Below are 12,465 nucleotides of genomic sequence, written 5' to 3'. Positions count from 1 at the left end.
AGCCCTTCCAGCTCTTCGAGCCACATCGCCCCTGCAAAATCCGACAACCCTGATTAACTCGAACTTAATCACGGGACAATTTACAATGACCAATTAACGTACCTTTTGAAAACATGGGTCAAAACCTGGACAAAATACAGCTGAATTCTGACCACTGCCTCACAGATTCATGGCTTCCTTTCCAAACACCAACACAATGCACAGTGAACCCGGTGAATGCTCATTAGCCCCTGGTCAAAATGGTTACCGAGCTGCAATGTCCATCGAGGTCATGGCCCAGACTATTGTTATTTGGGCTCATAGGGATGGTTATGTGGACAGCACAGGGAACTAGAGGTCAGATTAGGGTTTAGAGCCAAGAATGGGAGAATTAGAGGTCGAGGTCAGGGCCAAGAGTCGGTGGTCCACAGGACAAAGTCCAGCGATCCTCATGGTCAATGAGCGAGGACAGCAGACATCGGGATTGGATCCCTCCCCACCCCCCCCACAGGTTGGTAAGTCCTGAATCAGAGGTCCGTCCAAGTTCAGAATACAATGTCTGGAGTTTGGAGTCCTGTGATTGGTGGGTCCTGGGGTCAATACAAAGGACTGAAGTCAGTGAATCCAAAAGTTGAGGCCCAAAGGTCAAAGACCGTGGGTTGGCATTTCCAGAAGTCAGAGGCCTGATGTCTATGAATCCACAGGGGGAAATTAGAGGTCTGATGTCTGAAACTCTGCAAATCCACTGGAGGTGGGGAGGTAGCCTGTCCTGGGTTTGGAGGCCTGTCTACGTCGGTGGGTGGCTGGGTGGAACGGAGTTTGTTTGGTTGCTGTTACTGTTGCCAATTGTGTTGTTCTGCTGAGCATTGTGGGAAAGCTATTGAATGCTGGCGTCAGAATGTGTGGCGACACTTAGCACATCCTTAGGGGTGTTGGTTGTTAACACAAATGACACATTTCACGGTTTGTTTCGATATTCTCGTGATAAATAAGTAAGTGAATCCGAACCCTTACCCAAGTGGAGAGTAAACGCTCCCCACTGCCGTGCACTGGCGATGAACTCTCCTCCATCCACACACAGGTAACGTGTACTGACTGTCTGAGAACGCAGGCGATTAAACAAGGCCACCTTGGAGCCCGACGAAATACATACTAGGCACAATGAAAGAAACAGCTCGTCGAACATTATTCAGGATGGGAACTGTGGAGGTGACATGGACACGACTTTCCACGTGAGGACATTGTGAATCTGCGTCCACTTTAGAGACATGGACAGTAAATTGCAGCAGGTCTGGCAGCACCTATGGAGGAAAGTGCACAGTCGAGACCCTTCATCTGGACTGCTTCACTGGACTTTCGTTAAATGGAGCCAACCTAAATCATCGACTGTCCGTTTCCCTCAACAGATGTTGTCTGACCCGTTGAGTTCCTCCAGTGCAGAATCAGGATATCGTGTCTGCTCCACCATTCCATCATGGCTGATTTATTATTCCTCTCAACCTATTCTGCTGCCTTCTCCCAGTAACATTTGTCACCCTTATTAATCAAAAACCTACCAACCTTCAGGGGTGGTGGGGTGGAGATATGTCTCTACCAAAAGAGGTGTAAGGAGCTCCTTCCCTTTGCTAGCCTGCAGGTCATCCTTGGGCAAGGTGTAGCTCCTGTTTAGCCGTCCCCCCGTCAATCAGGGTCACATGAAGCCATGGGATCAGGTGGTGGATGGTCGCATGAGCAGCTGCTGCATATCACAAGTCCTGGTTATGTGACCATTGATGCTAGGCAGATAATCTCCAAAGAGTACTGATAAAGGCTGGGGTCACCCAGCTTGTAAAGACACTGCCCAGAAGAAGGCAATGGCAAACCTTTTCTGCAGAAAAAATTTCCAAGAACAATCAAGGTCATGAGACCATGATCGCCTTTGTCCTATGACGCAACACATAATGAAGATGATGATCAACATCTGCTTTAAATGACTCGGCCTCCACAGCCATCTGTGGCAACGAATTACACAGATCCACTATACTCTGGCTAAAGAAATTCTTCTTCATCTCTGTTCCAAACAGACATCCCTCTATTCTGAGGATTTGCCCCCTCATGTATATGAGATAAATAAATAGAAAACCAACCGCACAATTTAGGCCCTTCGGCCCACAAAGCTGTGCCGAACATGTCCTTACCTTAGAAATTATCTAGTGTTATCCATAACCCTCTATTTTTCTGAGCTCCATATACCTGTCCAGCAGTCTCTTAAGAGACCCTATCGTATCCGCCTCTACTACCATCAACGACAGCCCATTCCACGCACTCACCACTCTCTGCATAAAAAACTTACCCAATATCTCCTCTGTAGCTACTTCCAAGCACATTAAAACTATGCCCTCTCGTGCTAGCCATTTCAGCCCTGTAAAAAAGGCTGTGACTATCCACACGATCAATGCCTCTCATCATCTTGTACAGCTCTATCAGGTCACCTCTCATCCTCCATCACTCCAAGGAGAAAAGGCCAAGATCACTCAACCTATTCTCATAATGCATGCTCCCCAATCCAGGCAACATCCTTGTAAATCTCCCCTGCACCCTTTCTATGGTTTCCACATCCTTCCTACAGTGAGGCGATCAGAACTGATCCAAGTGGGGTCTGACCAAGGTCCTATACAACTGACCAGTTGTCCTATACAACTGCAACATTATCTCTCAGCTCCTACACTCAATCCTATGATTGATGAAGGCCAATGCACCGTATGCTTTCTTAACCACAGAGTCAACCTGCACTGCAGCTTTGAGTGTCCTATGGACTCAGACCCCAAGATCCCTCTAATCCTCCACACTGCCTAGAGTCTTGCCATTAATACTATATTCTGTCATCATATTTGACCTACCAAAATGAACCACCTCACACTTACCTGGGTTGAACTCCATCTGCCATTTCTCAGCCCAGTTTTGCATCCTATCAATGTCCCGTTGTAATCTCTGACACCCCTCCACACTATCCACAACACCCCCAACCTTTGTGTCATCAGCAAATTTACTAACCCATCCCTCCACTTCTTTTTTCCAGGTCATTTATAAAAACCATGAAGAGTAGGGGCCCCAGACAGACCACTGAGGCACACCACTGGTCACCGACCTCCATGCAGAATATGACCCGTCTACAACCACTCTTTGCCTTTTGTGGACAAGCCAGTTCTGGATCCACAAAGCAAGGTCTCCTTGGATCCCATGCCTCTTTACTTTCTCAATAAGCCTTGTATGGGGTACCTTGTCAAATGCCTTGCTGAAATCCATATACAATACATCTACTGCTCTACCTTCATCAATATGTTTAGTCACATCCTCAAAAAATTCAATCAGGCTTGTAAGGCACAACCTGCCCTTGACAAAGCCATGCTGACTATTCCTAATCAAACTATACCTCTCCAAATGTTCATAAATCCTGCCTGTCAGGATCTTCTCCATCAACTTACCAACCACCGAAGTAAGACTCATTGGTCTATAATTCCCTGGGCTATCTCTACTCCCTTTCTTGAATAATGGAACAACATCCGCAACCCCCCAATCCTCCGGAACCTCTCCCGTCCCCATTGATGATGTAAAGATCATCACCAGAGGCTCACCAATCTCCTCTCTCGCTTCCCACAGTAGCCTGGGGACATCCTGTCTGGTCCCGGTGATTTATCCAACTTGATGCTTTTCAAAAGCTCCAGCACATCCTCTTTCTTAATATCTACATGCTCAAGCTTTTCAGTCCACTCTAAGTCATCCCTACAATCACCAAGATCCTTTTCCACAGTGAATACTGAAGCAAAGTACCCATTAAATACCTTTGCTATCTCCTCCAGTTCCATATGCTCTTTTCCACCATCACACTTGATAGGTCCTATTCTCTCACGTCTTATCCTCTTGCTCTTCACACACTTACAGAATGCCTTGGGGCTTTCCTTAATCCTGTCCACCAAGGCCTTCTCATGGCCCCTTCTGGCTCTCCTAATTTCTTTCTTAAGCTCCTTCCTGCTAGCCTTATAATCTTCTAGATCTCTATCATTACTTAGTTTTTTGAACTTTTTGTAAGCTTTTCTTTTCTTCTTGACTAGATTTACAAAAGCCTTTCTACACCACGGTTCCTGTACCCTACCATCCTTTCCCGTCTCATTGAAATGTACCTATGCAGAACTCCACGCAAATACCCCTGAATATTTGCCACATTTCTTCCGTACATTTCCCTGAGAACATCTGTTCCCAATTTATGCTTCCAAGTTCCTGCCTGATAGCCTCATATTTCCCCTTACTCCAATTAAACGCTTTCCTAACTTGTCTGTTCCTATTCCTCTCCAATGCTATGGTAAAGGAGATAGAATTGTGATCATTATCTTCAAAATTCTCTCCCACTGAGAGAACTGATACCTGACCAGGTTCATTTCCCAATACCAGATCAAGTACAGCGTCTCCTCTTGTAGGCTTATCTACATATTGTGTCAAGAAACCTTCCTGAACACACCTAACAAACTCTACCCATCTAAACCCCTCGCCTTAGGGAAATGCTAATCAATATTTGGGAAATTAAAATATCCCACCACAAAACCCTGTTATTATTACATCTTTCCAGAATCTGTCTATCTATCTTCTCCTCGATGTCCCTGTTACTATTGGGTGATCTATAAAAAACACCCAGTAGAGTTATTGACCCCTAACTTCCACCCACAGAGACTCTGTAGACAATCCCTTCATGTCTTCCTCCTTTTCTGCAGTCGTGACACTATCTCTGATCAATAGTGCCACGCCCCCACCTCTTTTGCCTCCCTCCCTGTCCTTTCTGAAACATCTAAAGCCTGACACTCGAAGTAACCATTCCTGCCCCTGAACTATCCAAGTCTCTGCAATGGCCACAACATCATAGCTCCAAGTACTGATCCACACTCTAAGCTCATCTGCTTTGTTCATAATACTCCTTGTATTAAAATAGACACATCTCAAACCATCGGTCTGAGCGCATCCCTTCTCTTTCACCTGCCTATCCTCCCTCTCACACTGTCTCTAATCTTTCGCCATCTGTGAGCCAACCGCCTCTTGCTCCGTCTTCTCATTTTGGTTCCCACCCCTCCAGCAACCCTAGTTTAAGCTCTCCCAATAGCCTTAGCAAACCTCCCCAACAGGATATTGGACCCCTGGGATTCAAGTGCAACCAGTCCTTTTTGTACAAGTCATCATGCCCCAAAAGAAGTCCCAATGATCCAGAAACCTGAATCCCTGCCCCAACTCCAATTCCTCAGCCACACATTTATCCTCCACCTCACTCTATTCCTATACTCATTGTCATGTGGCACAGGCAGTAATCCCAAGGTGATTACCTTTGAGGTCCTGGTTCTCAACTTCATTCCTAACTCCCTGTAGTTTGGTTTCAGGACCTCCTCCCTTTTCCTGCCTATGTCGTTGGTACCAGTATGTACCACAACCTCTGGCTGTTCTCCTTCTCACTTCAGGATATCGTGGACACGATCAGAAACATCCCGGACCCTGGCACCTGGGGGGCAAACTACCATCCGTGCTTCTTTCTTGCATCCCCAGAATCACCTGTCTGACCCCCTAACTATAGAGTCCCCTATCACTGCTGCCATCCTCTTCCTTTCCCTATATTCTGAGCCACAGGGCCAGACCCTGTGTTAGAGGTGCGGCTACTGTTGCTTCCCCCAGGTAGGCCGTCCCCCCACAACAGTACTCAAACAGGAGCACTTATTGCTAAGGGGTGCAGCCACAGCGGTGCTCTCTAGCCTCTGACTCCTGCCCTTCCCTCTCCTGACTGTTACCCACTTATCTGTCTCCCGAGGCCCCGGTGTGACGACCTGCCTATAGCTCCTATCTATCACTTTCCCTGACCAGATGAAGATCATCAAGCTGCATCTCCAGTTCCTTAACCTGGTCCCTAAGGAGCTGCAGCTGGACGCACCTGGTGCAGATGTGGCTGTCCGGGAGGCTGGGAGACTCCAGGGCTTCCCACATCTGACACCAGGCACAGAACACCGGCCTCACAGACATACCTCCTATCTGTATCCTACACAGGAAACCCACCTCGCCTCGACCCATTGAGCCAAAGCCTTTCTACTCTGTCTCCCTCTACTCTGTTGCCCGCTCTATAAGGTTTCTCCTTTTAAACTCTTCTCACTGTTCTTACTGGCTGATGTCCAAGCGTTCGCGCAGTCATGCCCCGATCAAACCACTGAAGAAATCTCAATCTGAAGCTGTGCCTGAACTTTACAAGCAATACACAAAACACTGAAGGAACTCAGCAGGTCAGGCAGTGTCTATGGAGGGAATGGACAGACAACACTTCAGATCAAGACCCTTCATCTGTTCTCAGTGAGGATGATTAAGAGGTAGAATGCACCTTGTGGTCTTTTGAACAATAGTTTTTGGATGGACTCTAGATCACGGGGTCTGGGGGCTTTGCTATCGTTTGCACGGTGAGTGAAGGGAGGCTGATATTTTTGCTGAAGCAAGTGGGGGAGGGGAAAGGGGGCTTTGGGGTTCTCACATTTTCTGTCATTTATTCTTTGGGGTTTTTCTTCTGTTTCGTGGATGTCTGCGAAGAGTAAGAATTTCAAGCTGTATACTGTGTACATTCTCTGATATTAAACGGAATCATTGAACCATTGAATGTAGGGAGATCTTTATGTCCAACTAAGGTAAGAGGCCAGAACAAGAGTTTAACACTGTATCTGAGAGGCAATCTTCCTACACTGCATCAGTGGTCCCATAATGTCAGCTGAGGTCTTGTAGTCTGGAGCAAGGGTCAGTATGTAGCAACAGACTCATCTAAACCAAAGCCCGCTGTCAACGTCATAACTTCTCCCAGTCATACTTACGTTCAGCGTTTTTAATGGACTGCTTTTTCTGGGAAGGCTTCGAAATGACTTTGATCAATTTGCTGTAGAAGGTCCCAACCTCCTGTCCATTGCCGAGAAAAAGCCGTAGAACTATTCGAAAGTGCTTACGCTTGTCGGCATCAGAAATGTACAATGCTTTGGCACAGCCAAACTTCTGGAAGAACAGAGAGCACACAAGTTACATGAGCCCTGCCTCACTGGCCCTGCACCAAATATCCTTCTTCTCTGTCTTTGACATTTAGTCTAGAGTCCAGAGGAAGGGAACCAACCCAAAACACGTCTGTCCATTTCCCCTCCACGGATGCTGCCTGACCTGCTGAGTTTCTGCAGCAATTGCATCGTCTTGTCTCTCTCTTCTTGGCATGAGGATGCAGTTGAAAGGGGAAAAAAATGCACTCAATGGCCACGTTATTAGGTATACCGGTGTGCCTACTTGTTAATGCAAATATCTCATCAGCCAATCATGTGGCAGGAATTCAATGTACAAAAGCATGCCGACATGGTCAAGAGGTTCAGTTGCTGTTCAGGCTAAATATCAGAATGGGAAAGAAATGTGATCTAAGTGATTTTGACTGTAGAATGATTGTTGATGCCAGAGGGAGAGGTTTGAGTATCTCAGAAACTGCTGATCTCCTGGGATTTTCACATACAACAGTCTCTAGAATTTACAGAGAATATGAGAAACAAAAAACATCCAGTGAGTAGCAGTTCTGTGGGTGAAAACACCATGTTAATAAGAGAGGTCAGAGGAGGACGGCCAGACTGGTTCAAGCTGACAGGAAGGCAACAGTAACTCAAGTAACCATGAGTTACAACAGTGGTGTGCAGAAGAACATCTCTGAATGCCCAACATGTTGAACCTTGAAGTGGTTGGGCTACAGCAGCAGAAGATCACGGATATATACTCAGTGGCCACTTTATGAAGTACAGGAGGTGCCCAATAAGGTGACCTCTGAGTGTAAATCATCCTTGATGGCCTAATTCCGTTTCTATAACTTATCCTCTGATGGTACTAAAGGTTGCATATGGGCCAGGAATCCTTAGAAAGAGTGGCAGTGGGATCCCATCTGAAATATCATGTGGGGCACTTTCACTGGGGCTTTGAAAATGTCATATCTCTGGACTGGAAACACTTGAACTCATTGTCCTCTCTCTCAGAGGCAACAATGCAACACCAGGGACGGCACTTACTGTCATTATTACCTGTGAGTCCGGCAGTTCTTCAAAGTTGACCTTCAGTGCATCTCCTTGACTGGTCAGCATATTATCCAGGCCCATGTAACCACAGAGTCTACAACTCGATTCAGCAAGGCCACAAGCTGGAACAAAATGGGTCTTGGTGACATCTCAAGCTAACTTGGTATTACTCTGCCTAACCTGACCAAAAGAACACAGGGCGACATGGTAGCATAGTGGTCAGTACAATCGCTTTACAGTGTCAGCAACTGGGTTTGACTCCTGCTGCTTTCTGTAAGGAGTTTGTAGGTTCGCCACGTGACCGCCCGCGTTTCCCTCCACCGCTCCAGTTTCTTCCCACATTCCAGAGGCGTACGGATTAGGGTTAGTGGGCTGATGACATGCAATATGTGGTGACAGACAGTGACACGTACGGGCTGCCCTCAGCACATCCTTGGAAGGTGTTGGTCATTGACACAAACAACGCATTTTACTGTAAATTTGAATGTACATGTGACAAATAAATCTAATCTGAGCTAAACTGGGGAATTCAAATTCAAGGCACTAAATTAATATGGAATATTATTAGGAAGATGGAATATTGAAGATTAGGCCCTAAGGCCCACAGTGTTGTTCCAAACCAATGAAATTGTGATCAAATTTGCCCTTCTGTCCATATCCTTCCTTTTTCCTCACATTCATGTGTCTCTTTAAATGTCTCGAAAAACATAGAAACATAGAAAACCTACAGCCCAATACAGGCCCTTTGGCCCACAAAGCTGTGCCAAACATGTCCTTACCTGAGAAATTACCTAGGGTTACCCATAGCCCTCTATTTTTCTGAGCTCCATTTACCTGTCCAGGAGTCTCTTAAAAAGACCCACCGTCACCAGCAGCCTATTCCACGCACTCACTACTCTCTGCATAAAACACTTATCCCAATATATCCTCTGTACCTACTTCCAAGCACATTAAAACTGTGCCCTCTCATGCTAGCCATTTCAGCCCTGGGGAAAAAAAGAGTCTTGATTTTTTACACATCTACCGCTCTCTGTAAAAAAAAATTCCCTTACACTTTAAATGCATGCCATCTGGTATTCGACGTTTCAAACCTGGGAAAAAGATATTGTCTGTCTATGCGATAAGACTCTATCAGATCTGCCCCTCAGCCTCCGACCCCCCCCCAGAGAAAACACCCCAAGTTTGTCCAGCCTCTCATGATAGCACGCACCCTCTAATCCTGGCAGTATTCTGATAAACCTCTTCTGCACCCTCTCCAAAGCCTCATCGTCCTTCCTATAATGGGGCAGCCAGAACTGTACACAATACTCCAGATGCTGCCTAACTAGAGTTTTATAAAGTTGCAGCATACTTAACTTCCTGACTCTTGAGCTCAATGTCAGGACTAATAAATTGAAGCGTGCCATCTGACTTCCTAACCGCCCTATCAGTCTGTGTAACCACTTTCAGGGAGTGATGAACGTGGACCCAAGGATAGTGTAGCAGCTTGCACAATGCTTTACAGTACCAGCAACCCGGGTTCAATTCCCACCACTGTCTGTAAGGAGTTTGTATGTTCTCCTTGTGACCTCAAAATAAAGTGACACCGCAGACTGTAACATTGAAACGGCAAGTACTTAGTCTCCCACCTCACTGTGACAGGAGCGATATCTCTCTCTCCCTTGTCAGTGAGAGAGAAAGATTGAGGGATGTCTAACTGTTGGGATGAACAGTGGTTTTTTGATGGACTCTAGATCATGGTGTCTTTGGGGGCTTTTCCATTGCTGGCATGGTGGGTGGTGGGAGGGCTTTCTGTTGGAACAAGTGGTGAGACGGGGAGGGCAGATGCTTTGCTGCTGCTTGTGCTTGGGAGCAGGGGAGAGGGTTTTGGGTTTCTAATGTTTTTCTATCATTCATTCTTTAGGATTTTCTGCTGTTTCATGGACATCCGTGAAGAGTAAGAGTAAGTATACATTCCTTGATATTAAATGGAACCACTGAATCATTGAACCAGGGTAGGGGAAACTAAAACTGAAGAGAATAGTTTTAAGGAGAAAGGGCATTTAATGGGGACCTTAGGTTCAACTTTTTTTTATGCAGATGTTAATGAGTATATGGAATCAGAAGCAGGAGGAAGTGGTTGAGGCAGGAACATCATAAACACAAGAGATTCTACAGATGCTGGAGATCTTGAGCAAAACACACAAAACACTGGAGTTTCCTTCCGCAGTCCAAAGACGTACTGGTTAGTGGGTCAATCAGTCTCTGTAAATTGCCCTGTGATTAGGCTAGGGTTAAACAGGTGGGTTGCTGGGCATGTGGCTCATTGGGCTAGAAGGGTCAATGTCACCATCATTATGTGCAATGTCGTATGATGTAGGCAATTATGGTCTCATGATCATGATTGTTCTTTGCAAATTTTTCTACAGTAGTGTTTGCAATTGTCTTCTCCAGGGCAGTGTCTTTACAAGATGGGTGAGCCCAGCCATTATCAATACTCTTCAGTGATTGTCTGCCTGGCGTCAGTGGTCACATAACCAGGACTTGTGATATGCACCAGCTGCTCATACGACCATCCACCACCTGCTCCCATGGCTTCACGTGACCCTGATAGGGAGGGCTAAGCAGGTGCTACACCTCGCCCAAGGGTGACCTGCAGGCTAACGGAGGGAAGGAGCGCCTTACACACCCTCTGGTAGAGACATATCTCCACCCCGCCAGCCAAGCTGTATCTCTAAATAAATAAATACAGCCAGTCAGACCGCATCTATGGAGGGGAATAAACAGCTGACATTTCGTGCTGAGACTCTTCATCGGGACAGGAAGGTACATTAAGAGCAGTTAGAAGATATTTATACAGTTTCATCGATAGGAAAGGCTTAGAGGGATATGAAACCTATGCAGACAAATGGGACCACCCAGCTGGGCGTGGATTGGTTGTGTTGAAGAGCTTGCCTTTGTGCTATGCAGTTCTGTGACAATCGGCACATGGGTGGAAGACGAATGGAGGATTATGTAGGAGGGAAGGGTTAGATTGATTATAGAGTAGGTTTACAGGTTGGCACAACATTATGGGCTGAAGGGCCTGTACTGTGCTATATTGTTCAATATTCTATATTTGTTCTCTGACTCTGTGACCTCCGTTTGGATGCTCAGTCACATTTGTATCACACTCCCAACACAGTTATGGCAGAAAATGAAAATCAAAAACATCAGCAAATTCTGAGAATATGAGCTAATAAAAAAAACACTGGAAAGACAGCAGGCATCCATGGAGAGAGAAACAGTTTTTGAGGACACACAGAGAGAGAGAGAGACAGATAGAGAGAGTGAGAGAAAGAGAGAGTCAGACAGACAGAGAAAGGGACAGAGACAGAGGCAGAGACAGAGAGAAAATACAAACAGAATCAGAGAGAGGGAGAGGGACAGATAGACAGACAGGGAGACAGAGAGAGATAGAGAAAGAGACACAGAGAGATAGACAGAGAGAGAGAGAAAGAGAGAGAGACAGAGACAGAGAGAGAGACAGACCGACACGAAGGAGACAAACAGAGATGGAGAAAGAGAGAGAGATGGAGAAAGAGAGAAGGAGAGAGACAGATAGACAGAGAGAAACAGACAGACAGAAAGGGAGACTGAGAGAAAATGAGAGAGAGAGACAAAGACAGTGACAGAAAGAGAGAATGAAATAGAGAACAAGAAAAAGAGAAAGAAGAAAAAACACGTTAATTTCCAGTAGCAGAGAAAATGAAGGATGGGTGTAATAAAGGGAATATCTCTGATAGGATGAGCCCAGATGGGTTGGAATAGTAGATTATGCTTCTATGTCAGTGCTATGAGTTGCTTATAGGACATATCCAATACACCAGGCAGTATAAATGGATAAGAGAATTATGGTAGTGTGTAGGCAAAAAGTCTGAGTGAATTCAGGGCTGAAGCCCCCATAAAGGAATTAGAAAATTTCCTAAATATTTGCCAGCCAAAGAACTATCAACATTTGTGGTCAAAGCTAGCTTGAATTTCATGGGCAGGCTGCCGGTGCCCACTGAGTGGGAGTGACGAAAAACAGGTGGCACCTCTTCTGAGCTAATCCAAACTTCATTTCTTAAAGGGGAGGGGCAGCAGAGGATGCAGGTGAGCAAGCCGTTAGGAGGCACTGCTTGTCAGCTTCTCAGAGACTGGCGGGGGACGGTGGCGGTTGGAGATAGTGACAGAGAATTTGGCCCCGTTAAGTGTAGAGCCCTTTAAGGCAGGAGTTCCCAACCCAGAATCTATGGACCCTTTGGTTAACGGTAGGGGTCCATGGCATAAAAAGGGTTGGGAACTCCTGCTTTGAGGGTTTCAGGTAAGGCTGCTCCAGACTTTGTAGCATTGGATGGGTCTGCTAATTGTTATTGGAAAATTGCATAGGGATCCCAGTGACCAGTATGGA

The 12,465-nt window shown here is 46.1% G+C and overlaps 1 protein-coding gene across 3 annotated transcripts in view; it reads right to left on the bottom strand.

Annotated features, from left to right (window-relative positions):
* rbpjl (recombination signal binding protein for immunoglobulin kappa J region-like) overlaps positions 1-12,465 on the bottom strand; it is an 80,820-nt gene that overhangs the window by 20,762 nt on the left and 47,593 nt on the right. For all 3 annotated transcript variants that reach the window (XM_072244050.1, XM_072244059.1, XM_072244063.1), the window contains 3 exons: positions 8,061-8,176; positions 6,837-7,011; positions 994-1,131 (listed from right to left, as the gene is read on the bottom strand). In XM_072244050.1, the coding sequence (XP_072100151.1) occupies positions 994-1,131; positions 6,837-7,011; positions 8,061-8,176 (429 nt within the window). The remainder of the gene's footprint in view (positions 1-993; positions 1,132-6,836; positions 7,012-8,060; positions 8,177-12,465) is intronic.

The sequence above is a fragment of the Mobula birostris genome, chromosome 2 (genome assembly GCF_030028105.1).
Source record: "Mobula birostris isolate sMobBir1 chromosome 2, sMobBir1.hap1, whole genome shotgun sequence".
NCBI classification, from domain to species: Eukaryota; Metazoa; Chordata; class Chondrichthyes; order Myliobatiformes; family Myliobatidae; genus Mobula; species Mobula birostris.
Note: the sequence above shows the minus strand (reverse complement) of the source record. Positions and strands in the feature narration are given on the sequence as shown.